Source organism: Nicotiana tomentosiformis, chromosome 6 (genome assembly GCF_000390325.3).
Source record: "Nicotiana tomentosiformis chromosome 6, ASM39032v3, whole genome shotgun sequence".
Lineage (NCBI taxonomy): Eukaryota > Viridiplantae > Streptophyta > Magnoliopsida > Solanales > Solanaceae > Nicotiana > Nicotiana tomentosiformis.
This window is the reverse complement of record NC_090817.1, coordinates 5,482,289-5,506,503: the sequence shown is the minus strand read 5'-3', so window position 1 is coordinate 5,506,503 and position 24,215 is coordinate 5,482,289. Positions and strand designations below refer to the sequence as shown.

General features: G+C 38.0%; 1 protein-coding gene and 1 long non-coding RNA gene across 16 annotated transcripts in view; one reads left to right on the top strand and one right to left on the bottom strand.

Annotated features, from left to right (window-relative positions):
• The window catches only part of LOC104100690 (putative late blight resistance protein homolog R1A-3), an 80,541-nt gene that overhangs the window by 12,002 nt on the left and 44,324 nt on the right, over positions 1-24,215 (top strand). For 10 of the 15 annotated variants that reach the window (XR_011408304.1, XR_011408303.1, XR_004508187.2 and 7 more), the window contains exons 3-4: positions 3,414-3,454; positions 3,600-6,483. Coding sequence is in view for 7 of the 15 variants with exons in the window: in XM_070177062.1 (XP_070033163.1) it covers positions 3,630-6,483 (2,854 nt within the window). In the remaining 8 variants the exon portion in view is untranslated. Of the gene's footprint in view, positions 1-3,413; positions 3,455-3,599; positions 6,484-18,986; positions 19,058-19,890; positions 19,950-24,215 lie in introns of all 15 variants that reach the window. The other 5 variants (XR_011408306.1, XR_011408305.1, XM_009607989.4 and 2 more) reach the window with 2 other exon arrangements.
• On the bottom strand, positions 13,990-18,639 carry LOC108945905 (uncharacterized). The gene is made up of 2 exons (XR_011408310.1): positions 15,647-18,639; positions 13,990-14,245 (listed from the first exon to the last, which is right to left on the bottom strand). It is a non-coding gene; the product is annotated as an uncharacterized lncRNA (long non-coding RNA).

Genomic DNA, 24,215 nt, shown 5'->3' with positions numbered 1-24,215 from the left:
CACTGATGCTAAACCCTAGCTTTGGTAACTGTCGCATGAAGAGAGAGGAATAGGAAATCTTCTTATTAGAAAATGAATTCATCTGTCTTTACAATATACAGAGAAAACTATTTATATACATGTGGGCCGGGTACACATTAAATTACATTTGGGCCTCAATACAAGTGAATGAAGAAAACTACTTCAGATGGGTTCACTTAAGGTGGTTTGGCCCAACTGGCCTCTGAATCACCAAGACTCTTCCATGGAATGATAACCGCTACAAGAAGATGGAAACGTCATAACGCATAAGAATTAATTGTGACAACTTTTCAGTTTATTATTTATGTACTCCCTCTTTCTCAAATTATATGGTGTAGTTTCTAAAAATAGTTGTCTCAAATGATTTATCATTTTAGAAGTTCAAGACAAAATTAATTATTTTTTTCTCATTTTACCCTTAATAGTAATTATAGAATAAATATTCAATAAAGATAGATTATATATTAAGACATAAATAAGAGTTAAATAGTCAAAACCTCTTCTAATTAATGTTTCTTAAGGGTCGTGTAAAAGAGAAATATGACCGATAATTTGAGACGGAGGGAGTAGCAGATAAATGAAAAAAACGAATAAAAAAGCAAAAGAATCTGAAAAAAGATAAATATGAATCCAGGATTTTGAGAGGTGCCATGTCAGCACTTTTTGCCCCTCTTTTATAGTATACTAGTATATTTATCCGCGCTTCGCGCGATCATGATAATAGATATAAAATATGACTAAAAATCAGTTTCATAAGTTTTAAAAGGAAATAAAAGGAGTCCAAATATTCTTTTGTACTTTGTGAAAAAGTCACTTTATACTTTTCATGACTCTTTTACTGAGGAATATTTCATTTTAAATATAAGACAATCCATTTAAATTGTGCTTTTTAACTTGAAAATTAAGAACAATAAAATAGAGAAAAGATAGTGTAACTTGCCCGTATAATATTTGGTGGTTTAAACCTGACATATTGCCCACTCTTTTTCTTCTTCCTCTAAGCTCTTTTCATAGAATATCTATAGAAAATGTTGAAACTTCTGTTTTCATATGGTTGATAATTTTTTATTTATCTAAAGTAAAATTTGGAAAGAAAAAACAACCTAAAAAGGAAAGAAGACAAAAAAGAAATGAAAAACAAAAAACCATGCCATGAGATCTCACGGACCTCTATTCTTTGGATTACGTCAATCAGCAATTCAGGACTTCAGGTGGCAAATTCATCCCACGGTATCTAATAGTTCAAAAATCACATATGACCTGTCACGGTCTACGTCTCAACTTAGCTTTTTCAAAGCCATTCTTCTTCCTATAAAAATATTTAAAAAAATTAGACATTCATGAAAAATAACACAATATATAATGCGTGTAACAAATGGATATTAAAATCAATATTTCTCATACTTTAGTATGGACGCAGAAAAATTGCCTGCTTCTGCATCGCTTTTCCTCACATTGATGATATCCCAAAATTCATATGCGAGAAGCCTTATAGCACTTGTTGAGGACATATTCACTCAATGGATGGAATTATGCTAATATATTATGCATATAACTGAAATGATTCGAAGAAATGACTGTTTATAGTTGTCACTTCATCCTATCCGTTCTTGGAGACATTCCAAGAATTGAACTTGCTAGAACTTTGGGGATGATTTCTAAATTTAACTTTCTCCCTTTTATTCACATCTTGGAAACTAAAAATTATCACATTAACTATCATCCCGAATAGACTTGCGCTCTTTGATATAAGATATTATTTACAGTGTCAAAGTGGAGAAACTTCTTCAATTCAAATAGCCAGTTTCAAAGTTATCAACAATTCGATAATTATATCCACTCTTCTCGACAAATTTCTTCGCCAAACAAATGAAAAGTGTAACATCCAAAAGCAGATAATTTGTTTTTTTTTAAAATCATAGTAATGGTATATTGCAAAGGATAAGAATTATTCATATACCGAGAAAAAACCTGCATTTTTTTTTCAAGTTTCTTAGACAATTTTCTCAACAACCAAATAAGAAAAATGAGAAGAAAGAAATGATATTTTTTCAAAACTCAGCAAATACCTATTTGTGGAATGACCATAGCTTGTGTATTTCTTGATCTGTATTCCTCTAGCGCTTCTTCGGAACCACAATATTCCATTTTCCTTAATATATATCGCCAGGTCCTTCTTCATTTTACCAACGTTGGAATATCATTTCCTTTCTTCAATCTTTAATTGCCTTTGGAACTTTATAACGTTTGCCCACAAACATTTAGACTTGATATTTGGATCTCCGTTCTACATCTTCACTCCTCCTTGAATCCTTGTAGTAAAATGTTGCTTCCTCCGAATAATTCCAACTTCAGTAAAATGTTGCTTCCTCCGAATAACCAACTTTAATATGGAGTTTTGCTAGCAGGCGAAGTGCAATTGCTTCTCGGTGATTACAGTTTGATTGCCTCCTCAAGCATATGAACCTGTATTTGTTTTTATAAATTTTTAGATCATGTGTTCTGTTTCACATCCATGTTGGTTGTTGGATCAGTTTATGCCCTTAATTATTCAATATTTAGAGTAGTTGAGGAGTTTTGCAATATTAATTGTGGTGATTACTAAAAATAAATTGCTGCTATTTGGGTTTATTAGAAAGGCAGTCAGCAATAATGAATTGATAAATTCAATTAAATAAATTGCCTAGTGCAAACGACAGGCAGCAACGGAAAGCAAACAGACAGCTATGGAATGGTTAATTAGGATTGTAGAGGAGATTGTGGGACGTGACTTTCCGGTAGAGGTGTGATTAAGAGACTGGGACATGACTTTTGGGTTGTTTTAAATATCACATAATAGATGGGAATATGCAGAAAAAGTAGGGAAAAACTGAAAAATTTGAGAAAAAAGATAAATGTAATTCTTGGTTTAAGAGAGGTCCAAGTCATCTTTTTCGTGCCCTCTTTTATATAGATAGTATATAGATAGGTATATAGATTTTCTTGACTAATTAATACTCCCCATCGAAACTTACAGCTAATGTTAATGCAGAATTTGTCGTTAGATACCTAGGTCCTAGTGTGATGTCAGATGCATGGCCGTCTTGCAGTAAATTTTGTACTATAATTAATTGCCGCGCATGTGATGTGATGCATTCCTCGGATAAAACAAATAACGCCGCTTCCCCATATGCAAACCTTAATCGAAGTTCTCATCCCATTTTTAATAAACTTACTTGGCAACTATAGATTACAGATCATACCATTTCAGCCACTCAGGGGTATATATGCCATTTTTCTCTTTGATTTTATCTTGTTGTGTACTCTATCTTTTGTGCTTTACCTGTTTGTTTGTTGATACTCATAAGTCATATGTCTGTTCCTTAATTATATTTTGTCTTTTTAATTTGCAGCTGGTATTGCTACTTCCAACTTGCCAATCTGCCATTGAAAGGTTAGTTTCCATTTACTCTTCATTTGATTGAACTTGTGATGGCAAAGCCTACTAAATTACCTGATCTTATTTAGTTCGTGCCTCCCTGTTTGCAACTTTGCAAATCATGTTATCTTTAATACCATTGACCTCTTGCAACTTGCAGCTTTCAGGTCATAATTGGAAAACAGTAGATATGGCTTATGCTAGTGTTGTTTCTCTTACAAGAACAATAGAACTTCTCTTGACATCCAATTCGCCAATGCAATCTCTAATTTGTGACCACAGAGAAGAATTTCTCACTCTATATGAAAAAGTTAGTTCCCTGGAAGTATGTGCCAAGAAATTTGAGAAAAGCAATGTTTCTGGAAAAATGACAGATTTTGAAGCACATATAAAAGAAGTTGCAGATTTTGTTGAACTTACAATTCAATTAAGACTAACTGAATCTTTAGAGGCATATGATGAAATGCAGAAAGAAAAGGCACATGAGAGGCTTTGTGATAGCCTGCAGCAAGTAGCACAGGAGATTGATCGTGTACAAAAAGAGTCAACAAAGATTAAAGACAAAGGCAAACAAGCATCAAACAAACCATCGCTGGTTCAAGATTCAAGTTTAGCGAATGTGGAGAACAATATGTTGGGACGTGATGATGAAAGGAAACGGTTGCTAGAAGATCTGACTAGAGGCTTCTCTGGTGAACCCAAGGTCATCCCGATCGTCGGGATGGGGGGTATTGGTAAAACAACTTTAGCAAAAGAAGTCTTCGATGATGTCACCATTCGGTCTCATTTTGATGTTCGTTCCTGGGCTACTGTATCTAGCCAACACAACGTAAAGGAAATCTTGCTAAGCCTTCTGAGTTCAAGAAAAGAAATGAATGACAAATATTACAAGGAAGATGAGCCAGAGCTAGCAGACATGCTGCGAAAGAGTTTAAAGGGTAAGAGATATTTAATTGTATTGGATGACATTTGGAAGAGTAAAGCATGGGATGATGTGAGACTATGCTTTCCAAGTGAAAACAATGGGAGTCGAATACTGTTAACTACCCGTGACACTGAAGTAGCTTGTTATGCTGGTACAGAGAATCTCTCTTTGCAGATGGATTTCATGCATCCAGATGAGAGTTGGAACCTTTTTAGAAGTGCAGCGTCTGCGAACGAAGCATTACCATCTGAATTTGAGGCTATTGGGAAGCAAATTGTGGACAAATGTCAAGGGTTACCACTAACTATTGTCGTGGTTGCTGGGATTCTGTCCAAATCTGAAAGGACAATAGAAGATTGGGAGAATGTTGCAAAAGATGTCAAGTCATTTGTCAAAAATGATCCAGATGAACTATGTTTACATGTGCTTGGGTTGAGTTACAATCACTTGACTAGTGACCTAAAAGCATGCCTTCTGTATTTTGGAATTTTCCCGGAAGACAGTGAGATTTCAGTGAAGAGATTGGTGAGATTATGGACTGCTGGGGGCTTTCTGAAGTTGGAAAAAGACTTGGAAGGAGAGGCTGAGAAGTGTTTGCACGATCTTATAGACAGATGCCTAGTTCTAGTCAACAATATAAGTTTAGATGAATCAAAAATTAAATCATGTAAGGTTCATGATCTAATATATGAGCTTTGTTTGAGAGAATTAGCTGAAAGCCAAAATGTTTTTGTCATGAATGACATTGTATATGTTGATAACAATGGAGATTATAATTTGGATGAAGATGACAATTGGGATGATTATGATTATTTGGATAAAGATGAATATGATTATGCTGAATGGGAAGATGATTTGGATGAAGGTGATTGTTTGGATGAAGGTAATGGTTTGGATGAAGGTAATGATTTGGATGAAGGTGAAGATGGTGACATGTTGTCTAACGAAAGATTCCGGCCGATGAAGCATATAATGGGGCCGTTTAAGCGACGGATTGAAGATGATGAAAGTGACTATGGTTATTACAAGGCCCTTCTTACACCAGGACATCATCATTTGATAAGGAGGCAGACAGATGATGCTGGCAACATTAATCTCTTGAAACAAACTCGTTCTATTTTCTTTTTTCACAGTTCATCTGCTCTATATTTTACTCTCACATCAAAGCTTTTTCATTTCAGTTTACTCAGAATCTTGGACTTGAGTCCCATAGAGCTTCCAATTTTCCCTGCACAGATACTATGCCTCATTTGGTTGAGGTACCTAGCATTGTCCGGGTATTTTGATATACCTCCAGAATTTTGTAGGTTATGGAATCTGCAAACATTCATTGCTTCATTCTTCACATCTTTGCCAGAGCAAATTTGGAAACTAACGGAATTAAGGCATCTCGAACTGGAATCACTTGATTTGCCGAATCCGCCAAGTGTATCTGTTGATGAAGAGAGGTACTTGGGTTTTTCAAACATACAAACTATTTCCGGCTTGAGTCCATCTAGTTGCACAGAGGAGGTTATTTCAGGGATTCGGAATGTTAAGAAATTAAGAATCTTTGGAGAGAAAGATGAATATCAAATTTGCCAAGAATCTAGACTCTTCGACAATCTTGTCCATCTACATCAACTTGAAACACTGAGTTTTGAAATTAATGTACCTTGGAATGAAGTTTTTTCAATGACCATTTCAAGTGCAAAAGTTTTTCCAGCAACGCTCAAGAAGTTAACATTGCTGAGGACTAATCTACGGTGGGAGGACTTGAACATCATAGGTGAACTGCCAAACCTTGAGGGACTGAAGCTGCACGAAGATGCTTGTAAAGGGGAAATATGGTGTCCAAGCCCTGGGGGATTTACTCGGTTGAAGCTTTTGCAAATTCACCATCATAAAATCAAGTACTGGAAAGCCACTAATGACAGCTTTCCTGTCCTGGAGCGCCTCCAGATTCAATATTGCAGATATTTGGAAGAGATACCAATTGAGTTTGCAGAGATTTACTCACTACAACTAGTTGTGTTAAAAGACTGCAAGCCCAAGCTCAAGGCTTCTGCTGCACGGATTCAACAAGAACAAGAAGACCTCGGAAACAAACCTGTGGATGTTCGTTTCTATAATGATCTAGGTGAGTATAACATTATATTCCAGCATGAGCTTCCCATAATTGCTTAGCATATATTTATAAAGGTTACACTTATTTCTCATTTCCGCAAGGTTATAGTCGTTCAATTGCAGTTCCTACCTTGCTTCTTCTTCTCTCTCTCTTAAATACTTTTTTATTCTTGATTAATACACATAACATTTGGATAGGAGAATGCTTCGATCTTTTTGATTGTGAAATTATAAAACTATTGCAGATTAGTTAATAAAAAGTTATCAAGTCATAGTTAAAAAAATATAAGTATTTTCTTTTATTATGGCTAAATAATAAATAGCCAAGTTAATTAAATAAAACTGATAATTTGAGTAGTAAAATAATTCAAATGGTCTTGAATGTCCTTATTTTGAGTAGTTGCAGGTGATGTGTTGTCACGACCCAAAATTCAACTAGTCGTGATGGCACTTAACCCAACCCGCTAGGTAAGCCAATTAACAACTATCTAATTTAATGAGATTTATTGAGACAGACCTTCATACATTTCCCAAGGATTGGTAGTACAAATCATGAGCTTCTACGATTTATAATTTACAAAGCTGGTATGAAATAAAGTACATCATCTGTTTGAATAGATTAAAATTCTAAAGCTACCAAGATCAAGTTGCAGCTATGACTGGAACGCAGGTACATATTCAAATCCAGTTGCCGCCGTACACAACAACATCAACATTCAACATCTGCACGCAAGGTGCAGAAGTGTAGTATGAGTACAACCGACCCCATGTACTCAATAAGTAACAAACCTAACCTTAGGTGGAAAGTAGTGACGAGCTGGAACAAAGGTCGGAGTCCAACACCAATTCATAACATAATAAAGTGATAAAAGAAGTAACTCGGAGATAAAATGCTCAGCTCATTCACGGTTCGGGAAAATAGGCATGCTTTTCAAGTATATCAGTGAAAACCCAAATCTTTTACCGAAATCACTAAAATATGAGTTTGTAAAAATGTGATTTTTCCCAAAACTTTCAATAGGTTAATGTTTCATTTTCAAATGACATGAGGAAAATACATCTCTATGCCTATATGTCAATGGTATGTGAAGTCATGAATGACGCAATACCGTACAACATGAGGAAAATACATATCTATGCCAGTATGTCAAGTGTGCATGTCGAATGCAATGCAACTTAGTGATAAAACTATATGCATACTCTCAAAGTGTCAATTCACTCGGTCCTCCCAGTCACTCAGTCCTCCCAATCACTCGACACTCGCGCTCGGCACTCGCACTCAGTAGGTACTTGCGCTCACTGTGGGTGTGCAGACTCCGGAGGGGCAAATCCAGCCCAAGCGCTATAATAAGCCAATCATGGCATGAATCAATAATACCTGTTGCGGCGTGCTGCCCGATCCCATCATGAATCAATAATACTTGCTGTGGCATGTAGCCCAATCCCATCAACATCCTTACAATCAGGCCCTCGGCCTCACTCAGTCATCAATCTCTCCAGTCTCTCGGGCTCACAATGTCATGAAAATCAGCCCAAAATGATGATGTGATGTATCAATAAATGGTAACAAAGACTGAGATATGATATGCAAATGAATGCGTATGACTGAGTATGTAATTGCAATGTACGCGAATAACTCAACAGCAGAAATGACCTTAGTGAGTTCCAACAGGATAAGCATAGAGCCTAGACATGGTTTCTAACATGGATCACAACTCAATTACTCTAGCACATAGAGATTTCATAGATACAAATAAGATTTGGTAACTACATAGTACCATAGAAATAACCGAGTCACAAGTCACACGGTCCACGCCCACATGCCCGTTACCTAGCATGTGCGTCACCTCCACACCAAACACATATCACGTATATTCAGGGGTTCATACCCTCAGCACCAAGTTTAGAAGTGTTACTTACCTCGAACAAACCAAATCCAATACCGAGCAAGCCAAACAATACTTTAAAAATGCCATCCCGTGCGTACCGACCTCCGAACGGCTCGAAACTAACCAAAAGCAACTCAAATACATTAAATAATACCTAAGGAAACAATTCTAAATGATAAAGGTCGAATCTTTAATCAAAAGCTCAAAGTCAACCAAAACGTCAAACCCGGGCCCGCAACTCAGAACCCGACAAAACTTAAAAAATCCGATAACCCATTCGATTACGAGTCCAACCATACTAGTTTCACTCAAATCCGACTCCGAATCGATGTCCAAAACTCAAAAATTCACTCTATGAAACTTTAGACAAAACCCCCTAATTTCTCTCTTGAAATCCTCAATCAAATGCCAAAAACGAAGATAGATTCATGAAATAAAATCAAAACCGAGTAGAGAAAACTTACCCCAATCCATATGGTGAAAATCGCTTCCAAAATCGTCTCAATTCGAGGTCTATAGCCCAAATATGAATAAAATGACCAAACCCTCGATTTAATAGCTTCTGCTCAGACCTTTCGCAGATGCGAACAAGTAGTCGCACCTGTGACCTCCGCTTCTGCGGCAAACGACTCGCACCTGCGAGAAATCACTGAAGACTAGCCTATCGCACCTGCAGAATTTCCCCGCTTCTGCGCACATGCAGGTGCGACAACCACACACGTTTCTGCGCCACACGCCGCTTGTGCGGCTCGCAATTACGCTTCTGCGGACGCGCAGATGCGCCCCACATTCCGCTTCTGCGGCTCGCCACTTCTAGCCTGATTTTGCTTCTGCAACCAAAGGGTCACATCTGCGATCAGCCCTCCGCAGATGCGGTCGCACCAAAACAGACCTGCCCTCAGCCTTTACCAAGAATGATCCAAACGATCTGAACCTCGTCTGAAACTCTTCCGAGGCACTCGGGACCTGCCGAATATACCAACAAGTCCTATAACATAACGCAGACCTACTCGAGGCCTCAAATCACGTATAACAACATCGAAATGATGAATCACACCTCAAATCAAACTTAATGAACTTTCAACTTTCAAAACTCGCGCCGAAACATATCAAATCAACTCGGAATGAACTCAAATTTTGCACACAAGGCCCAAATGACATAACGAAGCTATTCCAATTCTTGGAAGCACAATACGAATCCGATATCCTCAAAGTCAACTCTCGGTCAAACTTATGAACTTTCCAAACCTTCAAATTTCCAATTTTCGCCAATTAGTACCGCAATCTTCTAAAAATATCCAAATGCAAATCCGGGCATAGGCTCGACTCCAAAATCACCATCCGGGCCTAACGGAACCATCAAAACTCCAATCCTAGGTCAAATACTATAAAGTCAAACTTGGTCAACTTTTCCAACTTAATGCTTCAATCATGAAATTCATTCTTCCAAATCGATTCCGAATAGCCTAAAAACTAAAACCGACGATTCGCCCAAGTCATAATACATCATACGGAGCTACTCATGCCCTCAAACTACCGTGCGAAGTGCAAATTACTCAAAACGACCGGTCGGGTCGTTACATTCTCCCCCACTTAAACATACGTTCGTCCTCGATCATGCCCAGAGTCGTTCCAGAGCCATCAAATCGTCGTGTAACCTTACCATGCACGTACTCGGGGTTGATCCCACGTCACCCTAATCCATATAACCCTGACTTCACAACATAACTGAAGATCTTTATTTCAACCTTAGCCCATAAGCCTTGGAATCCAATTTCCAAGATTCGGAATTCCTTACAAGACCCGAATCTCTCATCTACATACTGTATAAGTCTGAACTAGCTGTATCAAGCCTTAACCAAAGCCCAAGATGCCATCACACGATATACCACATAACTCAGATGCTTATAGCAATAACTTCTGACCACTGTAGCTGCCAAAAACAAACCTAATACCGGTAATAAACCTCATCTCAAATAAAACCTCATTGAAAACCTTCGTACACTGCCGATGATGAAAGAAACACGCAGAAACTCATAACCACTCATCAGGTCAACAAGTCATGGAGTTCCCTCTCCTTCGACCAGAACTATAGCCAATTTCTAAGCCGACTTCCGATATTATTCCTCCATACATACTGTAATCAAGTCCGATAGTACACATTCTAGGCCTAATGACCTCAGCTCATCAAACACAATCATTCTATCGACATGCCACACCAATACAACCTAAAGCCACAAACCGTGCAATCCGTGCACCAATAAGCAACAATCCATGCACCCAGAAATGAAAAATGACTCAAATGAGAGAACTGTTCCGCAAGCTCAATAAGTACCACCACAATAGCAATGCTATGAACCCATCATACGTAGTAGAACCAAGACACACGAATCTGACACAAAGAATCATATCCCAATATAACTCCGCTGCAAGGCGTGACCCCATCCAAACACCGGTCCTATGAAATACCTCAAGCCACAATGCTCAAAATCAGCAACCACACGCAATTCAACATCTAGTACACGAAGTGCATGACCATAACTACGGAGAAGCAAACAACACAATACATCACAACCGGAAAAAGGCCAAAACCAAGGCGCAATCGACCATTCCATACCCCAATCACCATTTCGCTCGGATTCCGCTACAAGGCCCCAAACAGAACCGCACAATGTGTGCATATAACCAATAAATCACCTCACATATATCAAAGAAATTCCTCATTCTCACAAAGACGTCACATGCATGCATAAAGTACTATAGGCATGCCCATTATGTAAACTTTCACTAATGTAGGCTTGCTCGATCTAAAAATAATTATGACTTTTTCATGGCTGTAATGTGGGTTATATGATGGGTAGGATATATTTTTGGAATATTGGCTAGCCCTCCTAAGCACTTTAATACATCACAAAATTAACTTTAAGCACAAATTCCTCAATCCCAACTTCAATTTCACAAACAATATCATCCCAAGAGCTTTCCCTATTTTTCTTTAAGCACTACTTTACTTCACACATACTAGAAAGGATAATATATCAATTTATTCGTCTACATATATTTTTTATTTTTATTTTGTAATTTTTCTCTCCTTTGCTATTCCCGCTAGTAGTGTATTCTTTTGCAAAACGTGTGCACCTTTTCTCTTCCGCTCAAAAGCCACCCAAGTTCCCTCCTTACTTATTCTAGCGCTCATTTTACAATTAACGTGCTTTAAGAGGTAAAAGGATCAAGACAATGGCAACTAAGAACAAAGGGGGATAGGCTTGTAATGTGATTGTCAAATAAAAGTCTGTAAGCTCAAAAGGATTGACTAGGGATAAATTTTATTTGTGGTAGGCATTAAGCTCAAAAAGATCAAAGAAAGCCTAAAATTATTTTTTAAACCAAGCAAAACCTAAAATTTCGCTTCAACTCACATGTCGGGCAAGTTCTAGACTCCAATGCAATGACACGGACTATACAATTTCTCACCATACATGGCACATGACTCACTAAGGACGGTTCCATTTCGATTCTCAAATAATAGAAGTATTCACGGAGCCACAAAATATTAAATATTAAGCACAAAGTGACACAAGCCAAGAAAACGAGACATAGGCGTCAATAGACATGCTATCTAACTCAACAAGGCATCATAAGCATTTCAAACTATTGGGAAGGTAATACACATGCTAGAGCCTAAATATGGTACCATCAAACAAGTCAAAAGGGCGCCTAGATATTTCATCTTCCTTCTTTTATTCTCTAAATTTTATTCTACTCTAAAAATTTAAAAACTATGACACGGTTCAAACTACATCCCATGAAAAAGAACCGAGGCACAAAAAAAAACCACGGGGGATTATTACTACCTAAAAAAAAAAGATATGTTTTTTTTATTTTTCTATTTTTCATTTTTTTTAAATTATTTTTTTGTCAGACTTTAAACCCTCAAGAAAATTGTCTAGGATATCCATCGTCGGGAAAAGTCCAATCTTTTTTCATTTTTCTAAAAAAATATTGTTCAATTAAACTAACACAGCTAAAATAGTATAGAAAGTCTAGGATATTCTCCTCACCCTACACTTAAAATTATGCATTGTCCCCAATGCACACCATACTTATTAAGAGGATAAAAGAAACTCCCTGGTAGGCCAATGGCCGAAGCACTAGCAGCTCATAAGATACTTAGACTTCTCCTAGGCCTGGTCCTTCGTGCGGGTACCTCACACTTAGTTCCAACCATCTGGTTTGCTGTTGCATCCTTTCAATAGCTTTACTTTCTATACTCCTAGAAAAAAATAAAAATCGACACTACAAAAATAATATAATTAATAAAATAAAAATAATAAAATAAAAAAAGCAGTAAAGCTGGATTGCCTCTCAACAAGCGCTTGATTTAACGTCGCGGCACGATGTGAATCACTTTCTGCCTCCACTTCGAACTTATGAATTGGACCCCAAGTTTTGATTCTGCTCTATGATCATGCTCTTGGGGCGATACAAATTGTTGCGAGCTAAAAATTAAATAATTCTTTATGCATTTTTTGGCTTTCAACCGAGAAGTGTCACTTTGCCTAGACGACCTTAAAAATTTCAGAATATAGTGCTCATCTACCTCGTCCTTTGACTCTTGTATTGGCTCATACGGTTCAATTTCCATTTCACCATCTGAACATAATGTAGAGAAGTATTTGGAATGAGGTCCAATGCACTCAAATATATGAACTTCAAGATTTTCAACCTCCTCAACAACAATCACACTAGAGTCAACTAAATTTGTATCTTCAACGTCCCTGGTTGACTCTAGTATTACTTCTTCAATATCGGCATCCTCAAATTCTAGTTGGCTAGATTGTTGGTGTTCTACTCTGACCTCTTCCATGAGAACCTCAATTTGGGTATCTAATTCATGCTTTTCTTGGCTACTATCCATATTATAGGCTTGTTGACCATTAAATGCTTCAACTAGTTGACTCACTTGTGCCTCCAGGTTGCGAATAATAGGGGTGGACATTCGGTATTTGAGTTCGGTATTAGGAATTTCGGTTCGGTATTTCGGTATTCGATTTATCAATTGTGTATACCAAATATCGTACCAAAGTAATTCAGTATGGTTCGGTATTTATTATTTTGGTTCGGTACGGTTTTGGTTTGATACATATTCATATGTCACGTACTGCTAACTGCTAAGTTCTAAGAGACTTAGCAAGCAGAAACAAAATTGCATTGCATTCCAAATTAAGGAAAATCTTTCCTTTCATTTCTGATTGAAAGGAAATGAAATTCAGAGGCATCAACATTCAACGCCACTAATAAGTAATATATTTCTTTTGGACTGCAAAATGCTAATGACTAAATTTAATACTAATATGAAAGGAAAGACTCTGACTAAAAGGAAAACCTTTCCGAAATGAATCAAATCCTGAGGCATCAGCACCACTAAAACCAAAAATGGACTACAAAATCATACTGAAAACTCTGAGCAACAGAATTTCTAACCCAACAACAGAATTTTTAATTCAAATTTATGCTTTACACAGATGCAACAAAAATATAGATGCATCATGCAACAACCATTAACGAGTAGCAGCATCATTAAACACAATGCAACAAAAACAGAGAGGGCATAAACCTGCCAAACAGAATTTAAGTTTATACTAATAAGTAATAACAACTAAAGTTCCATAGGCTCACAAGTCGCAACAGCAATATTATGCAAAGTTTGCAAACCTACTGGCTACTGCCATTCTGCCAAACATAAAGTTGTAAGTTTAACTAATAAGCCGGCAAGCAACAACAACATCAACATAGTGCGAACTTCTCTGTTATCTTCTACCACCTCAAAGTGTTCCCAAATATGAGAGCGTACTTTAGGAGCACAGGGCATGATTGAACTTGAACCTAAAAAAAAGAAGATAAAATCATAAGTTAGAATATTATTTTTTGATGATAAAAGATCAAAACTACAAAAGTATATCATCAAACAAATAGAGTATTAAACTCACCACTCAAGTTGAACCTATATATCAAAGTGATCAAACAATGGTAGTAGTGCTTTCATTATTTTCCATATCTAAAGATAATTCGACCAAATATGTCAAATAAATAAACAAGTGTAATATATTATTTTGAACTAAAATACACACAAAAAATTAAAGCTTATCAAGCTCGAGTTCCTCAAGATACTCCAAGTCTTCTTCAACACTAATATGATTCTTCTCTTCTCTAAGTCAATATTGAACACAAACAAGAGCTTGCACGCATTTAGGAGTCAATGAACTCCTAAATAAATCAAGAATACGACCACCGAGGCTAAACACATATTCCGACGCTACACTAGAAATTGGAATGGCCAACACATCACGAGCCAACTCTGAAAGAATAGGAAATCTAGGAGCATGTATTTTTCACCAACTCAAATTTATCAAAATGTTTCCAAACTTCGGATCTAGGTTCTATGGCTTTTCTTTTCTTGAAATCTTGAGTATCAATTGTGTTGGTGTTGCTATCTTCCGTAATAGGTAATCTTTCAGTTGAATCGGCATCACTTACTCTACTTACATCTACAATCTATACAAAATTAAAACTAATACAAACAGTAAAACACAAATTGAGACTAGATTTGAGTTTAGATATACTGATATACTCCTTATTAATTATTTTCTTAGCAGTAAATATTGCACCTTTAATTATACTAAAGCGCAGATGGAGACACAACCTGTAATACTATTGGCTTAGTTTCGAATCATGTCTCAACAATTACTGCCAGTTCTTCCTGTGTGTTATATGCATGAAAATGAAAAGGGAAGAAACCAGAGATTCCAGTATTCCATGTATACAATTTATTTTTTTAATGGTACTTGCAAAGTGATTCGCATAAAAGCTTTAGAATCTGATTTTGGTTTGGCCAATTTTTCGATCTTTTTAACATTGCGTTCAAAGCAAAGCATAAAAGAATTTATTTATATTTGCCTCACACATCCTGCCTGGTTGCAATTTGCTTGGAATGATATAGAAGAGGTCCTTAATAACTTTCAAAGTACAACAATTTCAGATATTCAATTGTTTATCACATACCTTAGCTCTTAGGCTTATCTAAAAGGATCAACACAAGAATATTTCATCAAATGTTCTGCTCTAACTAAAAAGGCATTCTAAGTTTCTGCATTCGGCTTAATTTCTTAGCAAGTTGGGACGAAATTTGTTTGCAGTATATATAGCCTTTTGCACCCAAAAAATAAGCTATTGGTTACAGAATACAAAGTTACAAACTGAAGATTGAAGAATGGAGAAGTTGTGAACCTGTTGAAGAGTTGAAGATTGAAGAATGGAGATCAAAAATGAGGAAACAAGCCGTCACACTTGAAAGTCTTCGGTGCCGAGGTCGTGAAGTCGCCGTGACGCCATCTCTATCGCAGTACTCGCAGTCGCAGCCACAAGCTCACAGCCGATCTGATCTTCACTTCTTTCTTGAGAATTGAAAGAAACCTAATTCTAATTTCAATCCTTAGAAACAAGGGAAAGAGACTAAGAGAGTAATGGACTTGGGATTTGTCTTGAGTTATTGGGCTAGAAATAAACTTAAAATTTTGGACTGGGCTAGGGCAGTGTAGGACTAGGATAGGAATTAGGAAGCACATGGAATACGTTATAAATTCGGTATTTCGATATACCGAAATATCAAAATCTTAATACCGAGGACCATACCGTTATACCGAAATACCGTACCAAATTATACCAAAATACCAAAAAAACTGAAACCGAAATACTGAATTAATTCGGCCCGGTTTAGAATTTGATTTTCGGATTTTATGTCTACCCCTAGGGAATAGTAGCATCTTGCCTTTGTATGTGCAGTTGTTTCTCATTATTTTGTTCCACAAGGTACCTTAGCGTATCCTTGATCTCTTTCAGGTCATCATCTCTGGGTTCTTTGTTATTATTAACTTCACAAGAAAAAGAAAAACCATCAAAATAAGGGGTTGGGGGAATATAAGAAATATAAGCACAACCACAAAAGTGATCATCTTGACCACAACACATATCACATACATTCCATACATAAGATTGAGTTGGTGCACATAACTCGCTCTCAGGAATATTTTGACAATTTTGTCACAGGTGGTTTCTTCCACAATACACACAAGGAAGATCAACAGTAGAATTACCAATATCAAAACTCCCATAATTCCACGATGCCATATTTCTCAAATTAACAAGTAAAACAAAAATTTTAAAAATCAAATACAAGAAAAAAAAATAAAAGTTCAAACTTGAAACCTAGCAATATGTACACATACGGCTACACCGTTAGTTTTCCTGCAACGGTGCCAAAAATTTGATCATGCCTAATTATGCCATATAAAAAGGACTAAGAGGTTGTTACAAATATAAGTCGGTTTACAAGTCCAGAGTCGAATCCCACAGAGAACTAAGGCTTAGCTACAATTGTTCAGTATTGCTAAGAAACACAAGTCCAAACGATTTCCTAATTATAAAGATTATAATGTTTATTTCTAACTAATTAATTAACAACTATTATAAAGCAGTAAAATTAAAGGATAGAATTTACGACAAGACTAAAGAGGTCTAGAGTTGTGATTCCCCCAATTGTCAGAATCCTTCCCGCTATAGTTTCTATAATTTCGCCTAAGTAGTCTCTACCGATCGTTAGTACTTCGGGTGTCGTATTTCTCTTCGAAGCAACTACCACAATTTACTAGGCATATTCTTTCAAACTACGCTAGTTGTTCGCCGCTCACTAAGATCTCACCAAGGTTTCGTTATTCCTAATCTCACCTTTAAACCCTCCGTATTGATTTCTCACATACGTTAGGAGTGATGTTGTTCAACAACTGCCTAAATATGTACCCTTTTCCAAGTAATACATACTAAGTAGGCACAATTAATTGATGGTAATTCAATCAACAATAATAAATATGTAGTTGAACAAGTAGAGAAATACAAAGGCTCAATTATATAAAAACATAACAAGAATGTCCTACAAAAGTATAACGACCCGACCGGTCGTTTTGAGCTCTAGCACGTCATTCAGTGATTTGAGGACTTGAGTAGCTTCACTTCAGGTATTATGACTTTTACGTGTGGTCGGAATCGAATTTCGGAAAGTTTGGAATTGATTTGGGGAGAAAATTCTAAATTCAGAAGCTTTAAGTTGGAAAACTGACTAAGGTTTGGATTTTTAGTAAATGACCTCAGAATCAGGAATTTAAGGTTCCAATAGGTTCATATGGTGATTTCGGACCTGGGCGTATGTTCAGGTCGAGAATCGGGCAGCTAGGGAGTATTTCGATGCTTATTACGTAAAGTTGGCATTTTTAAAGTTTAAGAATTTCTTAAGTTTGGGTTGGAGTAGTTTTTGATGTTATCGATATCCGTTTGGGATACCGAGCCTAGGAATAGCTCTGTATGGTGATTCTGGTCTTAGGGGCGTGTCCGGATGTAGATTTGGAGGTCTGTAGGTTATTTCAGAGTCATTTGGCGAAAGATGGAAATTTAAAGGTTTTTGGGAAGTTTGTCCGGGAGTGGGATTTTTGATATTGGGGTCGGATTCCGATTCTGGAAGTGAGAGTAGGTCCGTAATGTCAATTATGACTTGTGTGCAAAATTTGAGGTCAATCGGATTTGATTTGATAGGTTTCGACATCGAATGTAGAAGTTTGAAGTTTTAAAGTTCATAAAGCTTGAATTGGGGTGCGATTCGTTGTTTTGATGTTGTTTGATGTGATTTGAGGCCTTGAGCAAGTTTGTGTTATGTATTGGGACTTGTTAGTGTGATTGGACGGGGTCCTAGGGACCTCGGGTGTGATTCGGGGTAGTTTCAGACCAAGTTTGGTTGTTATCCTATTGCTGTTGTTGTTGCTGGTACTGGTTTTATCCTTCGCCAACGCGAAGGGAGTCCTGCGTTCGCGAAGAAGGAGTTTGGACAGGACCATTATGCTCTACGCGTTCATGAGCCCTGTCTTGTGTTCGCGTAAGGTAAACTGGACCTGGGAAGTGTTGACCTACGTGTTCGCGAGAGTGGTGCTGCGTTCGCGATAGTCAGGCCTGGAAAGGCATCGCGTTCGCGAGCCCCACTTCACGTTTGCGAAAGAGGATTTCGAGCTGAAGCTGGTTGTGCTTCACGAATGCGAGGGCATTGCCGCGTTCACGAAGAAGAGGGGTGATTGTGTTGGGCATACTAGTTTTAAACGGGATTTGGGTTCATTTCACCCATTTTTCACATGGCTTGGGCGATTTTTGGAGCTCTTCAAGGGAGTATGTTCATCATCTAATGCAAGGTAAGTGATTCCCACCTATTGCAAGTTAAATACTTGGTTTATATACGAATTTAGGCTTGTAAATTCATGAAAATTAGTAGAAATTTGGGGTTTTGAAGAAAAACCTAGAAATTGATATTTTTGGATTTTGACCATGAAACCGGACATAGAATTTGGAATAAATGATATATTTGAGTTCGTGGTGTTATGGGTAAAGTTTATCTCCAAACTATTTTGGAATCCGGTCACGTGGGCCAGAGGGTGACTTTTATCGAATTTTTGAGTGGAGTTGGAAATTGTTTAAATTGATTAATTACGGGTATTATAACATATTTTGATTGGTTCGCACCTTGTTTGTATAGTTTTGGATCAACAAGCATCGGTTTGAGGTGTCAGAGTGACGTTGGAGCCGGCTATGGAGCTTCTGAGCGAGGTAAGTCTCTTGTCTAATCTTGTAAGAGGGAACTTACCCCATAGGTGATTTAAATTAATAATTGTTGCTAATTGTGGGGGCTACGTACGCACGAGGTGATGAGAGTCCATGCGTAGCTACTAATTATGCTATGTCCGGGTAGTTTAGGACTCAAATTATAAATTACTTATAATGATTGCATCCTTTATTAATTAAAGTACTATAATTATATTGGAAATTGTTAGAGGAAATAGTAAAAGACCGAAATTTCACATACTTGAATTTTTGTGCAAATTACTTGACCGTTAATATAAATTGTACATCCTTATGTGTTAGCCTTGTGATAACTTCTCATTCCGGAGGTTCATAAGAAAATGTCCTCCTTTCTTGTGAAGCGGACCGGACACCTCAACAGTATAGATTCATATATGGATCGTGTCGCATGTCCCTCGACAGTATACACGACACTCTGGATCGGGCCGGAATGACCTTGGCAGAATCGTGTGTTATCGTTAATAGTTCGAATATTCACAAGATAACCTTCCACTGATGCCCGACATATTATGGTATTTCTTACTTAATTGGTATTGACACTTGGCGTTTTTCTGAGATATTAATGTAGAAGAAATTTATGTTTTAAAAGAAATAATTGAATGATTTAAACCTTACAGATTTATTCCACTATTGTCGTGTACTTCATATCTGCTTACACTTTTGTTATATTGTTTTATTGGACCTTTAGTAAGTGTCTTTTTCGACCTCTCGTCACTACTTCTTTGAGGTTAGGCTTGATACTTACTGGATACGCGTTGATTTACGTACTCATGCTACACTTGCTGCACAATTTTGTGCAGGTACATGTATGTCTAGAGATCTTTTGGGCGTAGAGGCGCAGCTATCGCGGGGACTTACTGTGAGCTGCATTTCATGTTACAAATCCGTAGCATATAGAGTCTCCATCAGATCCATTTACATACTCATGTCTAATTTATATTTCAGATAGATGTTGCATTTATCATATTTCCTAGTAGATGCTCATGCACTTGTGACACCGGATTTTAGGGGTTCTGTCAGGTTATTTATTATCGTGGATCGTGCAGCTACTTTCATTTACCACGTAAATTCTACTTTACATTGTCTAATTAAGGAAAAATTTTGATTTAAAAAAAAAATTACTAAAACGGGTAATTAAATTGGTAAATCACCGTTGGCTTGCCTGATGAAGGCGTTAGGCGCCATCATGATCCATGGTGGATTTTGGATCGTGACAACATAGTATCAGAGCACTAGGTTCACTTATGTCTCACGAGTCACGAGCACGTCTAGTAGAGTCTTGCGGATCGGTACGGAGACGTCTGTACTTATCTTCGAGAGGCTACAGGGTTGTTAGGAGAATTTCCCTTCTTGATTCCTTTATCGTGCAGTTTGATTCCATTAAGGCTTGTGCCTTTATTTCCTTCCTACTCATTCTTATACGATGTTGAGCGCTCATGTCAATTGGGAATCGAGGAGTTTTAGTGGTACTATAAACGTGGAGCATACTCATTCTTAAACAATGTTGAGCGCTCGTGTCAATTGGGCATCGAGGAGTTTTAGTGGTACTATAGACGTGGAGCAGGATATTTCTCCATGTGTATTCAAACAAGTTATTATTGTCTTCTTGCAAAAGGAGGTTCTGTCATTTCATCTCAGTATCGGTAATTCCTACAGTTTTGAGGCTATGCACGGTGTTGGTGTAATGGTAGGGTGCCTGTCTACGTGTCAAGCTAGTTAATGACTTGAAATGAGGATATCTCAGTGCATGATTTGAAGGTTCAATATTTAATTCCAACAAAGAAAAAGCGATCGGACTATGAATGTTCAGGTTTGGGCTGATGGAGTAACGAGACTTGGTATTTTCGAGCATGGTGGAATTTTCATTGTAATGCGGAAGAGGCGTCCTTATTTGAATGCATTTTCGGTTTGCCCGTGCTAGGTTCTTTTTGATTTGCCTTCAGGACGGGGTGTTATGAAATGGTGCCTGAGCTGCGGTGTGCAGCGGTTCAGGGTCGAATTGGTATTTCTAATGTGACAGCTCGAGGAAGATGATCTTCCAGGAGGCGTAAAGCCGACAATAATTCATTAGCTCAGGTTTACAGAGATGGATTTTTATTTGATGTAACACGGGTAACGCAGAATGAGGAAGGACATGTGGGAGGTGTCTTGCGGTGGTTAATTTACTAGTAGGTCAAGTATGAGAAGCGAAAGTCGGGAAGTTGCTTAAAGGAGATGGTTTGACCGAAGTGGGAGAGGCAGAGTAGCATATGGATTCTGTGGTAGGATAGCCACGTACCTTGAGAAAGTGTTGAACGGTTTGGAAATCATGATGGAAGGTGATTTGGTCTACGTAACTTATTGGTAATGATGGTTACTGTACGGAGAAAGGTTTAATATGGCCGAAAGAAGTTGCTTGAAATGAAGAGGGGTGTGAAGATTTGACTATCATTTCAGATGCGATATGACTTGAGTTTGGATGATATTGTTGAACTCTCAGTTAATGTTAATGAGGAAGGAACAGACCTATACAACATCGTGGAAAGAGGTCGTATATGAGATCGTGGCTGATGATTCAGAGTGTTCATGAAGAGATTTAACAAAACACTTCAAGAAATTTAGCGGGTTAACGGTGTGAGATCACGGTAATTGAGAAGGAGGAATCATTGCGGGATCTATATTATGTGATGGTAGCTTAAAGCTAAGAGGGGGAGCCCCACCATCTACGATTTGATCGCGTGGTTGTCTGCTTGTGCGGGTTCTGACTACCGGTGCATTGGTGAACTATTCATGACCAAGAAAAGAAAACATCAGGAGTAATTCGAGCACGGAACTTGATGAATGTGTGCCAAACTTTGTCTTATTGATTCAGGTGTATGTTTTGGGAAGACTCGGAGTTTATGCTTCTTGTGGGTGTAATGTACAAGGAAAAGAATTCAAACGGTTTCTTCTTTAAGAGGGTATTCATGTGCTAGCAGAGCAATGAAGTTTGGTTACATTCGAGACTGGGTAAGAGAGGGTGACTCTTAACAATGGTCCAGTAAGTTCAAGAATTTAAGTCCAGTACCTAAGGATTTCGAGTCCGTTGTGTGGTTAAGGATCAAGTTTTTGCAGGGGATTGTAAACGGGACTTGGAGTGTTTTATATTATCATCGGGTATGCGGTGCAGTATTGGAGGAAAGGAAGAAATAGCTTCGAAATTGCGAGAGGTCTTGCGAAATAGGTATGCCAGTTGGGAATGCTATTGTGCGCATGAGGAATGTATGAGACGAGTTATGAGTATTGAGACGATGTGGTCTCGTGATGCGGGTCAGTCGGTATGAGTGAGGATTTAGTTCATTATGTTTGAATGGAGCTGCTAGTATTTTTAAGGCAAGTCAAGAGTGAATTTGAAGAAGTTGGTCGGTTAGTAATGGTTAAATCAGCATGATTGTGGCAGTGATCAGTTCCTTCAACGTGAAGTTATACATATGGTTTGTGGTTGTACTCGTGGGCTTGACAACCACCATAACTTGATTGATTCGAGAGATATTTAATTCAAACCGTCTTGTTATGTAAACGGATTTCGGAGAAGTCATGGCAGTTTAGATCGCGACTTGAGGTTGGTATATCTCCGCGGTCTGGGAATTCAGTTGCGTGTTACATTGATTCCTCGGAAATGAGCTAAGTGAAAGGTTTCTAGCCAATAGAGTGACTTATTCCACTAGTAGTTCAAGGGTTATAGTGAATATGTGGGTTATCGCGTAGCAGCATGATAGGTGCAGTGATCGGCATGGGAACTGGAAGTTAAAGGTCAAGGTTGCGGTTTGGTTTTGATAAAATTGTCATGAGCTTGGATGAGCAGGGAAGAAAATTTAGATGTTTAGAGTAAGCTGGTGTTATCTTAGTGTCTCCTGAGAATGGTGTTCTCTGAAAGAGGCATTGTGTATGGATTTGTGGATTTCGGTTTTCCTTACAGAATTAGTACGGTTGGTGGTAGGGAGGCGCAAACCTTGTCACTCGGTGCGGAAGGTTGTGGGAGTGTATCCCACGAGTAAATTTGTATAAGTGTAACCTACTAGTCATTTAATGGTTATAATTGGAACCAAGTACGGAGGTTATGGTACTATCGTTAATGTGAGAGTTTGTCCCTGGAAGGCGCTCTATTTCCCTTGGTCGTGAACTATGGGAGTTCTTCCGGATTGAGACGACTTGACTATTCGCCTACGTGTTGAGGTCCTGTGTAGCTTGTGGTGTCATATGAGCAGGATGGCTCTCGAGATGCAGGTCATTTATCGCGCTCTGATGGTAAGCAACCTCCACTTCCAACTAAGAGGTTATGAGTTCGAGTCACCCCAAGAGCAAGGTGGGGAGTTCTTGGAGGGAAGGATGCCGAGAGTCTATTGGAAATAGCCTCTCTACCTCATGGTAGGGGTAAGGTCTGCGTACACACTACCCTCCCCATACCCCACTAGTGGGATTATACTGGGTTGTTGTTGTTGTTGTAGTAGTTGTGTTTGGGTTTGTGGCGTATTGCACTATTCGTATCCCCAGGATTTGTATTATGCACTAGGCGTGCTTCTGGTCGATATTGGGCATTTCGTAAGTATAAGCGTTACGACTGGATATGTGTGCTTTCTTCTTGATTATTTTGTGCGGATTGGGTGGCATGCTGCCATGGGTATACTATTTGGATCGGGTTACACACCGCAACAGTGAAATGTTGAGTACAGTTACGTATATTTGTTTCTGTGTATTTTGTTTCTCATTCTCTGAGAAGAGTTTATAGCGTCTGTTCGAGCATTTTTATTCGTTACACGGGCTGGGAAGTTCCATTCCAGAGTTAGCTTTTCTTTATGTATCGCATTTGAATTTGTAGCATGTTGGCGCATTGTTGGCGTCATACGAGATCTTGGTCTGTGTTTGAGGTGGCTTATTGCCTGTGTAGCTTATACTGGGTGAGACGAGACTATTGGACCTGAAATCAGTACAATCAGATTTATATAAGGTATATTAAAGAACAAATATCGCTATTCAGTTCAAAATGAGGTAATGGTCCTTGTCAGGAGGAGAGACTCCATGATTTGTTAATTCGGCAAGCGGTTATGAGTTTCTACGCATATCTTTCATCGTGGTAGTATTACGAGTATTGGAGCAGGGCTTATAT